At 43.8% G+C, this 21,769-nt stretch overlaps 1 protein-coding gene across 1 annotated transcript in view; it reads right to left on the reverse strand.

Moving 5' to 3' along the window:
• Window positions 1-2,193: 2,193 nt before the first annotated feature.
• LOC307148502 (b(0,+)-type amino acid transporter 1) overlaps window positions 2,194-21,769 on the reverse strand; it is a gene marked incomplete at its 5' end in the record, with an annotated part of 122,267 nt that continues 102,691 nt past the window's right edge. Inside the window, 2 exons of the mRNA XM_079854112.1 lie at window positions 2,194-2,466; window positions 19,103-19,190. Of these exons, the coding sequence (XP_079710238.1) occupies window positions 2,236-2,466; window positions 19,103-19,190 (319 nt within the window). The 3' untranslated portion in view covers window positions 2,194-2,235. The remainder of the gene's footprint in view (window positions 2,467-19,102; window positions 19,191-21,769) is intronic.

The following is a 21,769-nucleotide window of genomic DNA, read 5'->3' on the forward strand; positions in this document are numbered from 1 at the left end:
GGGCTGGGTGGCCGATGGCCCCTCCCCTTGAGTGCGGCGAGGAAGGAACTGAACATACGCCTCTTCGTGTTTTTTTACATCCTAAACCTGTTGACGACAGTGTTGACGGCATCGCCAAAGAGGCCCGATGGTGAAACCGGTGAGTCTAATAAAAAAAACACGATCTTTATCTTTGATGCCAGTGAGATTGAGCCACAGGTGCCTCTCCGTGCTGACCAAAGCGGACATAGAATGGCCGATGGCACGGGCCGTTTGCTTGGTCGCACGAAGAGACAGATCTGTGGCTCTGCGTAGTTCAGAAAACGCTTCCTCATCGATAGTACTGCCTGCACTCAAGTCCTTCAACAGGTCAGCCTGGTAAGCCTGTAACACTGCCATAGTGTGCAGCGCAGCACCAGCCTGACCTGCAGCTTGATAAGCTTTTCCCACGAGCGCTGATGTTGTTCTACACGGCTTCGTGGGGAGGGTAGGTCTCTTTAACGAAGATGCCGTGCCAAGCGAGAGATAGCCCGCGAGCGTCTCTTCAACCTGCGGCATCTCCGTATACCCCCGCGACTTCGCACCCACGATAGTCGAAAAAGTCGACGTCGAGGGTACAAAGACACGGGAAGTATATGGTTTACTCCATGACTTAGATAGTTCGTCATGGAGGTCTTCGAAAAAGGGGAGAGACTGATGTTTTGGTCCCTCCCCCCTGCCACCGGACAGAAACCTATCCCCTAACTTAGACTGTTTGGGGGTCTCTTGTTCGCGTGGCCAGTCAAGCTGTATCCTGGCCACCGCGCGAGTAACCACCTCGAGCAATTCCTCGACAGATCTTTTTTCGCAAGAGGAATGCTCAGAGGCGGGCTGCTCGCGGTCCGAAGACCCAAGAGATACATCATCCCCCTCGTGAACCGAAGAAGCACCGGAACGCGCTTCGAGATCACAAGAAGGGATGCATGGATCTGGTGACGCAGCAAACGAAAGGGACGGACCCGTCTCTTGCTCATCATGCAGATCCATACGAGAGCCCCACGATGGTAATGCGGGTGCGGACTGGAAATAGTTCAGACGAGAGCGAAGCATTTTAACTGTGAGCTGGTCACAATGCTCGCACCCGCCTTTCTCTATAGCCAGAACCGCGTGCTCTTCCCACAAACAAACAAAACAGTAATCGTGTGTATCCAGCTCAGACATGGGATGGGAGCATGGAGGAACACAACGCTTACTGCTTTGTTGGCTCATTATTTTTTTACTTTTAAACTCTTAGATGTAACGTGAGAGAAAAAGATTTTGAGAAATGAGAAATTTTCTGCACACTGCCTGACAAAACTAACTCCTAGCAAAGATCTGAGAACAGATGAAAGATAGAGAGTGTTTGCGCTCACACATGCACAGAATGGTCTGAAGACAAAAGACCTGACGATGCACCTGTGGCTCATCTATTTATAGCCTCGTGTTGCGGGTGCGCGCCGATGACGTCATCGACCGAGGCTATATTACCTCCGGGTCAATTCTATCGACGTGTTACACACAATATTCACAGCTGGTCACGACTAAAGACGTTCCCAATGCGCTGAGCAGCGCAGCATCGATTGTAGCTTTCTCAGGGAACTCAATTGTTATACAACTAAACTCATCATTAAAGAACTTTGAAGGTCACGATTAAAAAACACGAAAAACATCTATTTTAATTCATGTAATTTGTGTATCTACAGCTGAAAATATAATCAAATCAACAAAGAACACACTTGTAGTTTTGATGTTACGATTTATTTTTGATAAATGCATTACTTGAATAAAATGCAGTACTTCGTTATGCAGTGAATACTGAAATGTTTTGCCAGCATAAGAGTGAGTTTAGTTTGCCGTGTTAATTGTTTTGAGAGCAACTACATTCATTTAGAGAAATGTGTCAAATCGATTGAGAAAAACGGTAACATTATGTTCAAAATAGAACCTTATTCTAGTGTTACCAAAAGATAAATTAAGAATTGTTTAATTTTATTTTTTTGCATTAAACCTTAAAAAGTTTCTTTAAAAATAACAGTTATTCAGATTTAGATTTTGACTTTCATGCACCCAGTAAAAACAATCATCATTACATTGAGAATCATATGATTAGAAGAATAAAATGAATTGATTTAATTTATTTTTCTCTTTTATATATCACACATATTACATTTAGAATTGTGAGAGCCTATAACAAATGAATTTAAAATGCACTCAATTAACAGTTCTGTTCCCTTAGCATTACAGGTTTTTGGCAGTTGGTGCCACCTCTAGGAAAAGTTGAAGGAAGACTGTGAGTTTATTTAACAATCCTGGGAACAGCTTGAAGTGAATAAAAGGGATGTAAATCATAGAGCTGCTCATTATGAAGAGGATCACATAGAGGTACTCAATCTGAGGGTCATCAATGATGGGAGCCAGCACCAGGAACACAGCAGCCAGCAACACCAAGATTGGAATAATTATGGGTACCTTGGATGGGTACACAGAAAGACATTTGTTGAATGTTAGCTTGCTTTTCTGTCAATGTTTATCATGTCATAATGCCCACTGGAAAATAAACTATGTTAGTTTGAAATCCAGTCCAAACAACCAAAATGAAAAAAAGAAAAACTTAACATGAGGAAACAGTGTTTTACTGGTACTTTCAAGTTTTCTTCTTGGATTGTCCATTTCTACAAAATAAATACAAAGCTCTGTCATGAGACTCTAGATGGCTATAGGTCCTTAACTCAACCTGCTTGCAATCACATCATTCTCTATTAGGGCACAGCTGATTGGTTCCTGCTGTATAATTTTTTTCATGATAACAGCGGAGAGAATGCAGCCGAACTTTAAGTACTCTGTCAGATTTGGTCATACAGATAAAAGGGATTCATCATTCAAAACTGTAAACTTGTATTTGTGTAAGCTTACAATAACAACAAAACTTTGTGCTCTGTGAACTTCTTTCTGGAACACAACACAAAAATGAAACGAAACTCAGCGTGTACTTGCCACACAGACATCAGAGATACAGAGGCCTACTGTATGTTTTATAGAAAGCTTGAAATGTCTACTTTCAAATGAAATCAAATCGAAAACAATATTCCCTGACTATGTAATCCATATGAAACCAACAAGAGGTACAGTCTTTCCCATCTGAGATCATTATTGATCATTATCATTATTGTAAAATATAAAATGATCCACATGCAATGATGGCTAACACCCCCATCACCTCGATAAACAAAGAATCAAGCTTCATCAGGTTATATATTTTTTGTACTTTATACTACACATGTGTGTGTAAGAAATAAACCTTGAATTTACCCCAGAAGAACAATGCGATCAGTTGCACAGCTCATATTAGTTAAAGCCACAATATGTATTTTTTCTTCACCGCTAGGGGTCGCTAACCTCTTACAATAACAAAGGCGTAGATTGATGACCAGAATCATGGAACTTGCCGTCATGCTGATAGATCTAATAATGTTTATGGATGAGTCAAAAAAATAATGTTTTTTAACATGACTCTGGTATGAAGCAGGTCGAAATTGCTAACTTTGGCTTTTACCCGGCCAAGCCTCCGCTGAGGAAGTGGTATAGAGAGTCACTGTGGACCAGCTGTTATGTGCTTTGCCTCGCCCTCATCGCCACACCGTCGGTCTCACCAACCCACGGACCTTGAATGATTTAGTGGAGGCTGTAGAGCTGTCAGAGGTGACCCTTGCCAGAGATTCCGGGGAGAGAGCTGTTCCGTTTGTCCGAAAGGGTGCTGGGGAGCGACGTGTTGTGGATGGCAACCCCAAGCCGATGAGCCTGGCGACTCCCCGGGGGAGTATGCCCGATGAGCTGATGCCCACGGACCCAAATCCACCAGTGGGTAGAGCCTGGATGGCGGGCTACATTGTTCACCACAATGTCCCAGACGGTGCCCCCGAACGAGAGGTTCGAATCAACGGACGCCGTGTTCGGGTCGTTCTTGACACAGGAAGAAGCGTGAGCTTGGTCCAGCCCCATATCCTCGGACCAGAAAGGCCAGGCCGAGCACTCCTTCCCATCACCTGTGTTCACGGGGACACTAAGTATGTCCCTGCATGCACTGTCTCTGTTTCAGCTGCCCCAGGTACCTGGTCGATTGAAGTGGGTGTAATCACAGATCTTCCTGTTCCTCTGCTGTTGGGGAGAGACTGGCCAGGGCTTGACCAGTTACTGAGATGACCAGAGAAGCCTGTACACCGGAAAGGACCCCCGGGCCCCAGGAAGTCAAGCGGTCACCCAGCTTACCTACCCTCAGAGAGTGAGAGAGCGGGTGAGTCAACTAATAACCACCTGGTTATCTTTTCTGATCTATTCCAGCAGGTTTCAACTGGGGGCTCCCTGGCCCGCGAGCAGCGCGAGGATGACAGACTCCGGCACTGATGGAAACAGATCAGAGTTGTAGAGGGAAAAGACCATATGCCACCTCCCCATCCCTCTCCGCACTTTGTGGTAAAGAACGGCTTGTTATATTGCGTGGCCACCAGGCAGGGAGAAGAGAAGGAGCTCCTCGTCTTGCCAAGAGGGAAAACTGAAATGGTGATTTATTTGGCTCACACACACCCAATGGCTGGCCATCTCGTAGCGGACAACACTCTTCAAAGGCTCAGGGACCGTTTCCATTGGCCAGGAATCAATGTGGAGCTGCGACAGTATTGCCAAGCCTGTCCTGTCCAAAGAACTGCCCCTCAGAAACCAGCGACGCCCCCCCTGGTGCCGCTTCCTGTTATTGATGTACCATTCACATGTATTGGGATGGATCTAGTGGGGTCGCTGCCCAAGTCAGCTCGGGGTCACAAGCATATTCTAGTAATTGTTGACTATGCCACCCGCTATCCAGAGGCCATCCCCCTCAGACGAGCAACAGCAGCAATCATCGGCCAAGAACTCTTCTTGTTGTGTAGCCGGGTGGGGATTCCTACAGAGATCCTGACTGACCAAGGGACTCCCTTCGTCTCCCGGATAATGACCGACCTCTGCAGATTGCTAAAGGTGAAATATCCTCGAACCTCAGTCTACCACCCCCAGACGGATGGTCAAGTGGAGCGGTTTAATAGGACGTTGAAGCAGATGCTGAAGAGGGTGGTTTCTGAGGATGGGCGTGACTGGGACATGCTGCCGTATGTGCTTTTTGGAATAAGGGAAGCACCCCAGGCCTCCACTGGTTTCACCCCCTTTGAATTGCTCTTTGTATGCCAACCCAGAGGACTACTGGACATCACCAAAGAAGCCTGGGAGCAACAGCCCTCTCCTCATGTGGGAGAGAATCGACAAAGTAATGCCTCTGGTGAAGGAACATCTGCTCGAGTCCAAGCGTGCCCAACAACGCCTGTATGACCGGCCTGCGCAACCCCGTGAGTTTCAACCTGGGGACAAGGTCCTTGTCTTGATCCTTGACACTGCCTGCAACGTCTGCGCCAACATGGGAGACGAAGGCCAGAGCAGGTCTATCATGTTAACCCTCTTGAAGCAATGGGTCGCAGCCCCCACCGCCATGGCCCTGTTAGCAGAGAAGGATGAACCTGTGGTGGAGCTCGGAAACCAGCTTTCGGCCAATCAGCAAAAGGAGCTTGAGTTCCTGGTTCACAGCTTCAGAGATATCTTCTTTTTTTTGTGATCAATATTTTTATTGTTTCCCAAATGAAGGGAGGGGGGGGGAGGGGGAAGGGGGGAGGGGGGGGGTACAGACATATCCAAAATCATGTGACTATATGAAACAAGGAAAGAAAAAAAAAAAAAAAAAAAAAAAAACCTCACAATGGTAAGACAATACATAAAACAACAGAAACATGTTCGGCAGGTGTTTCACAACAATGATTGCCTAGCTGTTGTCCTTGGTCCAAGAGATTATCTTAGATGAGAAAGAGTTCCAAGCTTGTACAGTCACTGGCAGTTGTATGTTCAAGGTTGACAATATTGACAAGACTATGGATCCAGAATGATTTCATACACATATCCGGAAAGAACCAGTTTTTCAAAATTGTTTTCTTTGCAGAGGTAAACCCTGCAAATACCATTTTGAACTGAATTTACTTTAAATTTATATCAGAATTATCATTAAGGAGACAATAACCAGGATTGGGAACATAAAAAATGTCAAGTATATCTGCTAAAACTGAATTTACATGCAACCAGAACTTAGAGATAACTGGACACTCCCAAAACATGTGTAAAAACGTTCCAGGTGAAGCAGTGTTACATATATGACAGTTGTGAGTAAGTTGTAAATTCATCTGGAATCTCTTATAAGGTGTGATGTAGGCTCTATGTATGGTTTTGAAGTGAATTAGTTGGTGAGCTAGGTTCTTAGAAGTCATACTTAAATTGCACCATATTCTCTCCCAATCTAGGTTTATATTTAAACTCCCCAACTCCCTGTTCCATATGGATTCAATTGGTAAAGCCTTGGCACTGTGCTGAATCAGTGCACTATATATTAAAGAGACAGAAGATCTGCCCAGTAATGGTGCAATCCATTATAACATGGGATGTGAGGGGAGAGGAGAATTCCAGGGAACTCCATACGTTTTTAAGGCTGATCTTAGCTGAAGGTAAACAAAATAAGAGGACACAGGAGGCGAAAAGCGTGTTCTTAAATCTTGAATGGAGCAAAGACCTTGAGTATCATATATATCACCTAATGTATTCACCCCAAGGGATGATCAAGATGGTTGATTGAATGGTTTGCTGACACATAATAAACTCTGGTTATGCCATAGTGGCGTGTTCTGACAGAATTTAAGTGGGCCGCCCATCCACCATTCTGCTTTCTTCCACACTTGAATAGAGTTAGCAATGATGGGCCCAAAATTATTTTTAATTGTTTTGTTTGCTACCCTGGAGAATAGTATGTCTTGCAGCTTGTGTGGAAATATTTTAGCAGATTCAATCAATCGCCATGCAGTGGTAGACTGTGGGTCCACCCATGTGCTGAGTGCTCTGATCTGAAATGACCAATAATAAAGTTCAACGTTCAGTACTGCCAGACCACACAGCAGTTTGGGTCGTTGCAGTGTATTCAGACGAACCCTGGGCCGTCTACTAGTGATGCGCGGGTCGGCTTTTTTTCCAACCCGCGGGTCCCGCTTTTATGAAATAATTTGGCCCGCCCCAGCCCGCCCCGCACCACTGTATCTATTTTTACAACCCGCCCCCGCCCCCGCCCCCGCCCCCGCCCCCGCCCCGCACCCGCGACCATTAAATAGATATACTAGGCATTGTAATGTAAATGAAAACAGCCTTTATTTAAGCCTGAAAGTGCTTGGAAACATCGCCATGTAAACTGACAATAACAGACGATTCTGAATATGAACCATAAATCAGGTCATATTAATAAGATAATGATTTAAACATTTTCAATATTTAGCGTTTGTATTCATCTAATTCATCATTCACCTTTTTTTCTTTTAATTATGTAAAATCCCGACCTCAATTTCTCCCGCACCTCATCTTCCATCTTCACTTTTATTTCTCCGTCTTTGTTGTTGTGGCTGGCGGCGGGAGCTGCTTTGCGCAGGCTGTGTCACGTGACGCCAAAGGTTTGTTCACGCAAGTTGCATTGCTACAGCCTTATCAAAGAACCTACTAAAATATGATTAGATTGATATTCCCAAATATTTAATATAGGCTGGACATTGCATGCAACATATATGGATTTTTATTTTATTTTGTTTTTAATGGCCCGCCCCAAACTGCCCCGCAAATAAAGTGACAATTTCTTTACCCGCCCCAACCCGACCCGCGGGCTACCCGCGGGGCCCGCGGGTTATGAGACGACCCGCGCATCACTACCGTCTACCATCCCAAATAAAACTGGAAATCATGGAGCGAATGTCTTTTAAGTAATTTGGAGGGGGGCAGAGTGGTAACATAATGAAAAGTAAATTGAGACGGGGCAATATGTTCATTTTGACTGTATTAATTCTACCTTGAAGAGACGTTTTTAGATTCCTCCATCTATGAATGTCTGATTTTATTTTGCTTAGCATAGTGTTGAAGTTGTCTCTGTTCATTTTATGTATGTTTTTATAGATCGTAATGCCCAGATATGTAAAAGAGATTTTGGACTGAATATAGACGGGAATAGGAACATTTGTGTGTATATTATTTAGAGGCATAAGTGCAGATTTTGTCCAATTAATTTTGTAGCCTGACAGGCTGCTAAAATTATCAAATTCCTTAATAATTGGGTGAATAGAGGTGTCAAAGTTATCTAAGAACAAAATTATATCATCTGCATACAGATACATAATATGCTTATGATGACCAGTTTCCATAGGGGAAGCCGTAGATTGCCTAATGGCTTGTGCTAGAGGTTCCAGAGAAAGACAAAATAAAAGTGGCGAGAGTGGACACCCCTGTCTTGTACCACGCTGCAGGGTAAAAGGAGAAGAGATTATGTCACCTGTTAGAACACTTGCTAAAGGTGAGTGGTATAGCGCCTTGATCATTGCTATAAAATTATGCCTGAAACCAAAACGTTGCAAAACTGCCCACATATATTTCCACTCTAACCTATCGAAGGCTTTCTCTGCGTCGAGTGAAAATACGGCACAAGGATTTGGGTGTGTCTCTGCAACCTCTATAATGTGTAGCAGCCTTCTCATGTTATCAGATGCATAGCGTCCCTTGATAAATCCTGTTTGATCCTCATTGACTAGAGATTGAATAACTTTTTCCAGGCGCAGAGCGAGTACTTTGGCATATATCTTAAGATCGCTTGTAAGTAAAGTTATTGGTCTAAAACTAGAACACTCAAAAGGATATTTTCCCTTTTTCAAGAGTAAGGTGATGAGTGCTGTTTTTTGGTCTCTATGGAAGGTCCCACTTTTGATTGCAAAATTAAATTAATTCAGCATGAGCCCACCATATCCCATAGTTCTAGATAAAGCTCTGGAGGGAGGCCATCCAAGCCAGGTGATTTGCCTTTATTGAGACATTTTGCAGCTCTGTGTAGTTCATCCAGCTCAAATGCAGCTTCCAGATCATCTTGGTCAGTTTGCTTTAGGCAGGGAAGCTCTAGTTTGTCAAGAAAATGTTTACAGGTAGCATCATCATAAGAAATCTCTGATTTGTATAAGTTTTCATAAAATGTTTAGAATGCATTATTAATGGCCTGCAGATTAGTAGTAATTTTGCCCTCAGGTGTATTTATTGCTGGAATGTGAGCTTTTGTTTCATATTCCTTAAGCATAAGAGTCAGTAGATGACTAGGCCTCTCTGCTTCAAAATAGTTCTTTTGTCTGGTTTTATGCCAGATAAATTCCACCTTTGATACGGCCAATGTATTGTATTCATCTTTTAAAGATGCCAGCAGTTTAGACTGATCATCTGAGAAGCTATGTTTTTGTAGGTTCTCTAATGATTCTATTTTGTTTTCAAGATTTGTGATCTGGGAAGCTTTTGTTTTAGCTAAAGTTGAGGAGAATGAAATACAGAAACCATGAATAAAACACTTTGTGGCCTCCCATAAAACTTGTGGATTAGAGCAACCCTTTGTGTTAATATCTAAAAAGTCTTTTAGTTGTACTTTGAGTGAACTAAGAAATCCAGAGTTAGTTAGTAAAGATGTGTTTAAATGCCACCTGGGGGCCTTTGTCTTAATGTTGGGCAGATCGATGTTGCATAAAAGTGCAGAGTGATCAGATAGTAGAATTGGTAAGATAGTAATGGACATATGTCCTGCAGTAAGGGTTGGGCTAAGAAAAATGTAATCTATCCGGGAAAATGTTTTATGTCTATTGGAGAAAAATGTGTAATCTCTAGCAGTAGTATTCTGTATACGCCAAATATCCACAAGATTTAAATCTTTGAGAAGCGACTTCAATAAGGTAGAAGAAGGATTGCCTATTGCATCTGAATTAGATTTATCAAGAGACGGATTAAGGACTGCATTGAAATCACCACCCACCATTAAAGAACAGTCATTTTGTTCTAACAATGTGTTTCCAATGTAAGAAAAAAAATCTCTGTCAGGCTCATTTGGGCAGTATATGGATGTGAAAGCTAATTTATGATCGAATATACAAACATGGGCAAAAGCAAGTCTTCCATTCTCATCATTTCCAGTAATATTTACATTGCATGATATTTTCCGGTTAAGAAGGATGCATACTCCCTTGGTCTTATTTAGGGCGCAGGATGATGCAATTAATCTGTAATGTTTATTTTGAAATCGTGCCACATCGCATTGTTTTAGGTGTGTTTCTTGGATCAGGGCGATGTCTACCTTTTTACGATATACACTCACCTAAAGGATTATTAGGAACACCTGTTCAATTTCTCATTAATGCAATTATCTAATCAACCAATCACATGGCAGTTGCTTCAATGCATTTAGGGGTGTGGTCCTGGTCAAGACAATCTCCTGAACTCCAAACTGAATGTCAGAATGGGAAAGAAAGGTGATTTAAGCAATTTTGAGCGTGGCATGGTTGTTGGTGCCAGGCGGGCCGGTCTGAGTATTTCACAATCTGCTCAGTTACTGGGATTTTCATGCACAACCATTTCTAGGGTTTACAAAGAATGGTGTGAAAAGGGAAAAACATCCAGTATGCGGCAGTCCTGTGGGCGAAAATGCCTTGTTGATGCTAGAGGTCAGAGGAGAATGGGCCGACTGATTCAAGCTGATAGAAGAGCAGCTTTGACTGAAATAACCACTCGTTACAACCGAGGTATGCAGCAAAGCATTTGTGAAGCCACAACACGCACAACCTTGAGGCGGATGGGCTACAACAGCAGAAGACCCCACCGGGTACTACAAATAGGAAAAAGAGGCTACAATTTGCACGAGCTCACCAAAATTGGACAGTTGAAGACTGGAAAAATGTTGCCTGGTCTGATGAGTCTCGATTTCTGTTGAGACATTCAGATGGTAGAGTCAGAATTTGGCGTAAACAGAATGAGAACATGGATCCATCATGCCTTGTTACCACTGTGCAGGCTGGTGGTGGTGGTGGTGTAATGGTGTGGGGGATGTTTTCTTGGCACACTTTAGGCCCCTTAGTGCCAATTGGGCATCGTTTAAATGCCACGGCCTACCTGAGCATTGTTTCTGACCATGTCCATCCCTTTATGACCACCATGTACCCATCCTCTGATGGCTACTTCCAGCAGGATAATGCACCATGTCACAAAGCTCGAATCATTTCAAATTGGTTTCTTGAACATGACAATGAGTTCACTGTACTAAAATGGCCCCCACAGTCACCAGATCTATACCCAATAGAGCATCTTTGGGATGTGGTGGAACGGGAGCTTCGTGCCCTGGATGTGCATCCCACAAATCTCCATCAACTGCAAGATGCTATCCTATCAATATGGGCCAACATTTCTAAAGAATGCTTTCAGCACCTTGTTGAATCAATGCCACGTAGAATTAAGGCAGTTCTGAAGGCGAAAGGGGGTCAAGCACAGTATTAGTATGGTGTTCCTAATAATCCTTTAGGTGAGTGTATATACTCAAGAACACGAGTGCGTTTAATAGCGCAGTTTAGGCCATTCACATTGAGTGATAATATATTCAATGACTGCATCGACATATACCGCTAAGATCTGTCTTAAAATATGAACGTGTTAGTATAAAATATAACAGAAGCATGTAAACATCCTGCCCATTACCGTACAGATAACCCAAAGCTGATGTTCTATCAAAGAGTAGGAATATGTCTGTAAAGGTGAGGGGATGGGAAAAACTATATACAAAAACAAACACAGACCGCACAGGCAAAAATCCGTAGGTCTGTAAGAACATAAACATTGTCTGATACGTGACCAATCCACCCCAACGCATGGCAATAGAATCAGATAAACCCACATAATCTTAACACATAAAATTAATACATTCGTCACCTCTCGAACTGGGTTAGCAAGGCTAATTTAGCGTACTTGTTTTTAGATCGTACCTTGTAATGAGGACCCTGAGATTGACCATTGCTACATAACTTGTTAGGTGATCTAAGATCGTTCCTCCATGTCCACTAAATTGCTTTCTCTGGCGTGAGGAGGATCCCTGTGGTTGTTTTCTTCGGTCGGGTTTGAGGCTGCGTCAGTAGCACCACCATCTCGCCGTACCGGTGTAAAAGTCGACCTCCGCGGAAGAGAGTTGATCAAATCTTAGGCGGCCTGGGGGGAATCGAACATCTTCCTTTCGCCTTTATACTGCAGTTTTATCCGCACAGGATAGATGAGGAATGGCTCCAGGCCCATGCCCTTAGCCTTGTTCATGGTAGAACTAAAGCTCTTTCTCTTTGCTGTTGTCGCTGGACTGTAGTCGGGGAAGAACAGGATAGTGCCGGCTGTTGGCGCCGAAGCATGAGCGGGAGGCGTGAGCAGGTGAGCGGATGCGCGCGCGCCATTGGCCGCGAACTTCACTGGATAAACTTGACATGCCCCATTCAGGATAGCCGATCTGTCTTGCCAACGGAGTAATCTGAAGATGAGGGTGCGCGGCTTGTTGGATTTAGCCTCTCCTCCATCATACACACATTCAATGTCAATGTCTCAGCCCACCAATGAGGGGATCCACTTGGGAAGGTAGCTGATTGCATCCGAACCCTCCACTGCTTCTGGTAAGCCAACTAGCCTTACATTATTTCTTCGTCCCCTGTCCTCCAGGTCTGTCAACTTCGTGGTGAGCTGGCCTAGCTGTGTCTTTAGTTCGATAACCGATCGTCTGTCCTCTCGTACAGCCATCTGAACAGATTCCACTTGGTCTTGAGTCCGTTTAGTAGATTTGGCTACCTTCTCAAGTTCACTGCTGATCTCCTTCACAGTTTCATTAGTCTATTGGATTTCCGTTCGCAAGTCACATAATGCTGGGACCAGAATAGAGTCCACAGCTTCCCTGACAGCGGAGGTTACGGCCACATCTAGACCACGTTGTTGTTCTTGGAGAGCTAGCTTTATGCCATTAGCAATAGCTGCATCGAGTTCTTCCTTGGAGATGGCAGAATCCTTGAATTTTTTCTTTATGGGCGATTGTTTATTTTCCCTTTTCCGTGCTTCTTTGCTTAGGGAAGGATTCATGATAAGATAGATGTCGAAGTATTTTAAGTATGTTAAAGGAAAAAATTGAAAAAATAAGACCATGCGAGCAGAGCTGAAAACAATGCTGGCATCGCTGTCGATGGGTCACGTGATCCCTTCAGAGATATCTTCTTGAATCTTCCAGGTCACACCACAGTTGTCTCCCATGAGATTCGGACCCCACCTGGTGTCATTGTCTGGCAGCGGCCCTATAGAGTTCCAGCAGCCTGTCGACAAGCCATTGAGGACGAGGTCCAGAAGATGCTCCAGCTGGGGATCATAGAACCTTCTAACAGCCCGTGGTCCAGCCCAATTGTCTTAGTCCCGAAACCTGATGGCACCTTCCGCTTGTGTAATGATTTCAGGAAACTGAATGACGCCTCCTTGTTGACAGCTACCCCATGCCCCGAGTGGTCGAACTGGTTGAGCGGCTAGAGAGGGTAACTCTCCACTCTGGAGATACATCTCCACTCTGGATCTCACAAAGGGATATTGGCAGGTACCCCTAAGCTCAGATTCCAAGCAGAAGACTGCTTTCAACACCTCCTCAGGGCACTGGCAATATCGGACCCTTCCTTTCAGCCTGCACGGGGCTCCCGCTACATTCCAGAGGTTGCTGGATGTGGTTCTGAGGCCCCACCAGCAGTATGCCGCCACCTATTTGGATGATGTGGTCGTCCACTCAGAGAGCTGGGAGGACCATCTCTCTCGGTTGAGGAATGTGCTATCGGCACTGCGTCAGGCTGGACTCCCGAAAATGTCACCTGGGCCTCTCTGAAGCACGTTACCTGGGGTACCGAATTGGTCGGGGGAAGACAAGGTAAAGGAAGACAAGGTAAAGACAATCCATGAATGCCCCCGGCCCATGTCCAAGAAACAGGTACGTGCATTCTGGGATTAGCAGGGTACTATCGCTGTTTTATACCAGGTTTTTCCTCTTTGGCCTCTCCCCTCACAGACCTGACAAAGAAAGGCCAGCCCGACAAGGTGCAGTGGAGTCCAGCAGCAGAGGAGGCATTCCAAAACCTAAAAGCTGCTTTGTTTTCCTCTCTGGTGCTTCATACCCCAGACTTCTCTCAACCCTTCACTCTCTAAACCGATGCCTCTGATACTGGGCTAGGAGCAGTCTTATCCCAGACTATCAATGGAGAAGAACACTCTGTGACATACATCAGTCGTAAGCTTACCCCTCCAGAGACCCGGTATGCTGCCGTCGAAAAAGAAGCACTGGCTATAAAGTGGGCTGTCCTGGAGATTCGTTACTACCTCCTAGGGTGCTCCTTTACCCTAGTGACCGAACATGCACCCCTCCAATGGATGTCCAAAGCGAAGGATACCAACGCAAGGGTTACCAGATGGTTCCTTGCGCTCCAGGACTTCCACTTTAATGTAAAACACTGGGCCGGAATGTCTCACAGGAATGCTGATGGTCTGTCCAGGATGTTCTCCGGCTGGTCAGGTCTGTCAAGGGTCATTCACTAACATTCCACTAACTTGTGCCTGTACTTACAGGACGTCCAGCTCCACAAAAAAAGGGGGGGGGGGGATGTGGCGGACTACCATCGTTCCGACATCAGTCGCCCCTGGCAACACACACAGAGGAGCTGACCAGCAATCAACACACACACCTGACAGCTATCTCCCTTCATCCCGACATCAGTCGCCCCAGGCAAAACATACAGAGCAGCTGACCAGCAATCAACGCACACACCTGACGGCCATCGACCAACTCATCACTGGGGCCATATAAACACCAGTGAAGAAAGGCCAGTGGAGTTTTTGATCTCCCAGACATTCACTAACGTCTGTTTACCCTTTTCTCTTACAGAGAGTGATTAATGAGAAGGAACCTAGAAGCCTTGATAGAACTCTTTGCTGGTCAAGCTAACTCCCTGCTGTCTGGCTGGAGTTTGCAGTCTTCACTCCACTTTCTCCAGCACTCTCACAACAGAAGCACAAGAGCACCAATACTCCTTCAATCTTCACTATTGCACAATAAATAAAACACACCCTCTGGGTTTAACAACTTACGTGTTTTCTCTCCTTTTTACCCAAGCCCGGCTACACTATTTAAAGAGCGCCTTAGTAATGTGTGCCTTTAGGTGGGTCCACAACGTGCGTACACTCTGCTTATTAAACACACAGGAACAGCAGCACAAAACCATGCCAAATATTTAAAATAAAAGGATTACAATGTAAAAGATTATTATTGTGTACATAAAGATATGGTGGAATCCGGCTTGTCCCGTAGATGATCTGCTTGCACATTTTTACCTCACGCACGAGCAGTTCTGTTTGCGCTCTGGAGACGACTTCTGTCTTTCCACTATCAAATTCCGTCATGTAAATAGTGAATCTGCCATGGCGCGAGCGCAACTGGCATTTAAAGGGAATGGGAGATGAAACTCTGATTGGTTTAACGCATATAAATCCCAAAACACACCCATTACTCATTAAGAGAATAGGGACAACCCTTTTAGACCATTTCCCATCGTCAAACTAGCAAAAGTGGATTCGGACATGCCCTAAGTGAACTTGCGCCCTGTGCTTTAGACCATGCGCTTAGATCGTTAAAATAGGGCCCATAGTCTCTATATTAATCTGAAACACTGCATTAACTGAAAAATATTTTTAAAAATTAGATTTATTTTTTCAATGGCAAAAATGAACCATAATTATTGCATAAATATGAATAAGTACCATCAAATCCTCTCAAAATTAAAAATATTATTGGGGGAACTTTCATTTTCAGGTGTCCGGTCACCGTGAAACATCACCTTTTGACCGCAAAGATAACAAGTGTGACTCCCAAATGAGGAGCACCAGAGGTGTATTGTTAACTGACACTGAAGTATACTTTAGTTCACATTAATTGCTTGTCCGTATATTGAGCAGTGCACATTTACTATATTTTAAAGACACTAGAAGCAATTATGAAAGTACATATGAAGTCCCACTTAAGTTGTTCCAAAAAATAATCTTAATCTGTGATACATTTGAAATCGATTACATTTAGTATGCATTAAGTTTGTCGAAAACATTACATTTAAAGGAACACTTCACCCATTTGCATTAAGCTTTGTATCCTTAGAAACCCAGTCATATTTTTGAATGTTCGTGCATTATTCCCTCATTTTCCCCTGAGATGGAAGAAATATGGATTTCAGTGTTGCAGTTCCTGCTTATAATGATGTAAAAATCGTCATTTTGCATTATTCTAAGCAGGAAGTCACATATCTTTGTAGAGGGGTTGAGACTACAAACACTCATTCCTCATTTTTCCAGGGGGTGGGACCCACTCACGCTACAGACCTATTACAGATCAGTGGGTGGGACTTCACTTGCAGAAACTAAAAGCAATATCTGAAATCTTGTTTGGAAGCTAAACTAACAGGCGCTGTGGAGCCAGATGTGAAGTTACGACAATGGCGGAAGGTACTCAATATGATATGGAAGAAGAGGATTTCGAAAGTCAGATGTTTGTGGCCTTTACCTTTACGAGCCGCAATATAGTGAAGAGCAGCTGAGGCTGATAGAGGAACAGGAGCTGCGGATCTGTGCAATGTGGTGCATTGTGGGAGTTGTTGTCTATCTATCTATCGATCTATCTATCTATCTACAGTATCTGGCTTTTAAAACTACTAAACAAAAATTAAACTATTTCAAACTACTCAGTATAACTTAGTTATTATTATTATGTGTGTTTATGTTGTAAATGTGTATGTATAGTGTTATTAATGCTTTGGCAATGTAAAGATTCCTTTCACCATGCCTATATAGCTATTTGAATCTTGAAACTTGAAATACAATCACAGTGTTTAACATACAGGAATCTTTCTCCATAAGCCACTGAGTGAAATGCGGGAAAGCTTCTTTCTGTTCTGTCCATCCTACACATTTGTTCCTTCTCCCCCACTTCCTTCACTTTACTTAGTTTTCTCAAAATGGTTAGGGTACAACGGGGCTAAAGGCTCCACAGGGTAAAAGGTTCCTTTGATTTTTTTTCTCCTCTAAACAACTAGATGACACAAAAACTTGCCGCAGCACTTTCTAAAACATCCGCTTTAATGGGCATTGTGAATCATAGGAATTCTGGCTCTTTATAGGGAACCGGATCATTTGGCTCAGCTCAGTAATAAGAGCTGACTCTTTCAGCTCCCAAACGCCTCCTCATTTAGTTCCACTTCTGGCTTTTTAAATTCAGCCACATTTAGTAATTTTTGGCCTGTGATTGATAAATATATGCATATATTACACTTAAATTATTCGATGTAATTATATTAAACCTTAAATTTTACATTATGTTTGGTAAAAAAAAAACTAAAAAAAAACTAAGGAAAACCTTAAAAACTATTACACATGTGTAGGCTATTGAACATTTCATTTATATTGAACAATCCAAAATTAAACCATTCTAAGCAAATCACACTTAAAACAGAACATATAACAAATAAGGTTGTTAAAAGTTGTTAGTAGACCCTGCTCATGATATTTTTTACCTTACACATTTGACATTCTGACTTTATGTTGTCTATGTTATTAAAATGAATCCAAATGCTACTTCGTTTGAGTGTAACTCATCTTGTTTTCTGACCCGATATTTAGGATGATCTTTCGACCACACAAACTCCATTAATTATAATGGATAATTAAGTGATTAATTAAGTGATGATTGACCATTATTGAAGACACCTGATGTTGACAAGCAGAATTTCTGAAGGAGAAAATTACTATTTTTAAGTCACCATTGTGGTGAACGTTGTTTGCTTTAGTTGGGCTCTTGACCCTTGCATTTATAACTTTAGATTATAGAGTTATGATGGCAGATGGTCAAAAAGAAAAGATTATCAGGTGGTGTTGGTTATGTTTTGACATAATCATTATTTGGCCTGAATGACTCATTTAGAGCCTAATATCCGAGTTAGATTTACTTTATTGATTAAAGCAGCACTGTGTTTGTAAAGCATAAGATTATCAACATTTTCAATGTAATCTAAAGGATTTCTTATTAGTTGTTCTGATAGAAAACTTTAACAAAAAAAAACTAAGCCTGCTATTATTTAGACACACAGACATCAAGAATCAGCCTGTGAATCTTAACAATGGTGACAATAATAAAGCATGTTGCAGTGCATTCTGGGTGCCACCAATCAAAACTCATTAATGGCTCCCATCATGCATTGCGGGATGAATAAATTATGATCTGAATTGTCTTAGTAATTTCTTTTTCCTAATTGAATATCCTGTTTGTCACCATTGTTGAGATGCATACACTGATTCTTGATGTCTGTGTGTGCCTTTTTTTTGTTTATTTTATCTTATTTTTTAAATCCTTTGGAATATATTGAACATTCTGTATTTTATGCTGTTTAACCACAGTAATCAATGCTGTAATCAACAATATAAATTCAAGTCAGAAATTAGGCTCTGAATGAGTGATACAGGTTAAATGATGATTATGTCAAAACATAACACCAGCAGATCACCCTTTCTCTTTGTTTATCTGGCAGTTATAAATCAATTAAAGCAGCCAAACAAAATCTAATGTTAATAGTTTAAGGGTCAAGAGCACAAACTAAAGCAAATACTGACCACCATAATGGTGACTTAAAAGCTTAGATTTTCTCCTTCAATGATTCTGCTTGTTAACATCAGGTGTCTTCAATAATGGTCAATCATCACTCAATTAATCACTTAATTATCTCATTAACTTCAACACTGCTTCAGTGTTCGTTTAACACTCATATTTTAACACTTTAACACTCTTGAGTGTAGAGTCAAATAAACTCCCAGGAGAGTTAATTTAACACTGGAGTTTTTGCTGTGTATGGACTGCGTGTGGCTGAGCAGTGTAGCGAAGGATAATCATAATATTCTGTCTAGTATTAATATACAAAAAAGGAAATCAGCTCTCAAATGGGATACGACTCTCACCGTTCACTTAAAAGAGTTGGCTCTATGAGAGATAGTTTAATTTTTTCCACAAGGGTAAATGCAATAATACACATTTGCAATGAATGAATGAATGGGTTATGAATGGATCATGAATGTGTGTTCTTACCGTAATTTTCCGGGGAAGGTCAGGTTTCTTGATTTTTAAATACAGCAGACCTGATAGAGTCATCCCATAGAAGATCCAGGCAGTAAAGCTAGAAAACAAATGGAAAAATGTCAGAGAAACATTTTTGGGCAAATTTTGCTAAAAAGAAATTCTGATTACCATGGCCCAAAATTAAAATTCTCCAATAAACTTCAGAAAATGCTTAAGTGCATGTGATCAGGAGCGTGTGATCACTGGTGTGGTGAACAGCACATTCCAGGGCACAGTTTATGGCCAGGCCCCTCTCTGTCCATAACAGTGGACAAAGGTTTGCTACATTTTGATTGGATCTTGGTGGACTAACAGAAAGAAACTGTCCAATGCCACAAATAAGTTGTGAGGCCTTTTCTAGTATCTTTGACAGAAAAGGTAGATTCGAGATCGACCTGTAATTGACTAATTCTGTACGATAAAGTTGCGTTTTTTTAACAAGTGGTTTAATCATAGCCAGCTTAAAAGTTTTTGGAACGTATCCTAATGATAAAGATGAATTAATGATATCAAGAAAAGGATCTATGACCTCTGGAAGCATCTCTTTCAGTAGCTTAGTCGGTATAGGGTCTAACATACATGTTGTCGATTTATATGATTTAACGAGTTTAACGAATTCTTCTTCTTCTACAGCAATGAATGAATCAAATTTTTCCTTAGGGACACTACAATGCACTGCCTGATGCGATACTGTAATAGACGGTTGCATAGTTATAATTTTCTCCCTGATATAAGTCATTACTGCTGTGCTGCTTGGAAACTTCTGGGCTTGAAGCTTTATTTTTCGATAGTTTAGCCACTGTTTCAAATAAATACCTAGGGTTTTGTTTATTTTCTTCTAATAGGGTTGAAAAAGACTTTCCCAGGGAGGCTGAGAAGTGTGATCCCCCTGTAGTTGGAACACACCCTCTGGTCCCCCTTCTTAAAAAGAGGGACCACCACCCTGGTCTGCCATCCCAGAGGCACTGTCCCCGACTGCCACGCGATGCTGCAGAGGCGTGTCAGCCAAGACAGCCCCACAACATCCAGAGAGTTGAGGTACTCAGGACGGATCTCATCCACCCCCGGTGCCTTGCCACCGAGGAGTTTCTTAACTACCTCGGTGACTTCAGCTTGGGTGATGGACGAGTCCACCTCTCAGCCCTCAGCCTCTGCTTCCTCAATGGAAGACGTGACGGCGGGATTGAGGAGATCCTCGAAGTATTCCTTCCACCGTCCAACGACATCCCCAGGTGGGGTCAACAGCTCCCCACCTCTACTGTAGACAGCGTAGGTAGGGCACTGATTCCCCCTTCTGAGGCACTGGACGGTTTGCCAGAATCTCTTCGAGGCCAGCCGATAGTCCTTCTCCATAGCCTCACCGAACTCCTCCCAGGCCCGAGTTTTTGCCTCCACAACCACCCGGGCTGCGGTTCGCTTGGCCTGCCGGTAGCCGTCAGCTGCCTCAGGAGTCCCACAAGCCAACCAGGCCCGATAGGACTCCTTCTTCAGCTTGACGGCATCCCTTACTTCCAGTGTCCACCACCGGGTTCGGAGATTGCCGCCTCGACAGGCACCGGAGACCTTACGGCTACAGCTCCGAGCGGCCGCTTCGACAATGGAGGTGGAGAACATGGTCCACTCGAACTCAATATCTCCAGCCTCCCTCGGGATCTGGTCAAAGCTCCGCCGGAGGTGGGAGTTGAAGATCTCTCTGACAGAAGACTCGGCCAAACGTTCCCAGCAGACCCTCACAGTATGCTTGGGTCTGCCGAGTCTGTCCAGCCTCCTCCCCCGCCATTGGATCCAACTCACCACCAGGTGGTGATCAGTTGACAGCTCCGCTCCTCTCTTTACCCGAGTGTCCAAGACATACGGCCGCAGGTCAGATGAAACAACCACAAAGTCGATCATCGACCTACGGCCTAGGGTGTCCTGGTGCCACGTGCACTGATGGACACCCTTATGCTTGAACATGGTGTTCGTTATGGACAAACTGTAACTAGCACAGAAGTCCAATAACTGAACACCGCTCGGGTTCAGATCAGGGGTCCGTTCCTCCCAATCATGCCCCTCCAGGTGTCACTGTCGTTGCCCACGTGGGTGTTGAAGTCTCCCAGTTGAACGATGGAGTCCCCAGTCGGAGCACTTTCCAGCACCCCTCCCAGAGACTCCAAGAAGGCCGGGTACTCTGCACTGCCGTTTGGCCTGTAGGCACACACGACAGTGAGAGACCTATCCCCGACCCATAGGCCCAGGGAAACGACCCTCTCATTCACCGGGGTAAACTCCAACACATGGCGGCTGAGCTGGGGGGCTATAAGCAAACCCACACCAGCCTGCCGCCTCTCACCATGGGCAACTCCAGAGTGGTGAAGAGTTCATCCTCTCTCAAGGGGTGTGGTTCCAGAGCCCAAGCCGTGCGTAGAGGTGATCCCGACTATCTCTAGTCGGAACCTCTCTACCTCACGCACAATCTCAGGCTCCTTCCCCGCCAGCGAGGTGACATTCCACGTCCCTAGAGCTAGTTTCCGTGTCCAGGGATCGGGTTGTCGAGGCCCCCGCCTTCGACTGCTGCCCGATCCTCTCAGCACCGGCCCCTTACGGTCCCTCCTGCAGGTGGTGAGCCCACGGGAAGGCGGCCCCACGTCGCTCCTT

Source organism: Squalius cephalus, assembly GCF_949319135.1.
Source record: "Squalius cephalus genome assembly, chromosome: 20".
Taxonomy (NCBI): Eukaryota; Metazoa; Chordata; class Actinopteri; order Cypriniformes; family Leuciscidae; genus Squalius; species Squalius cephalus.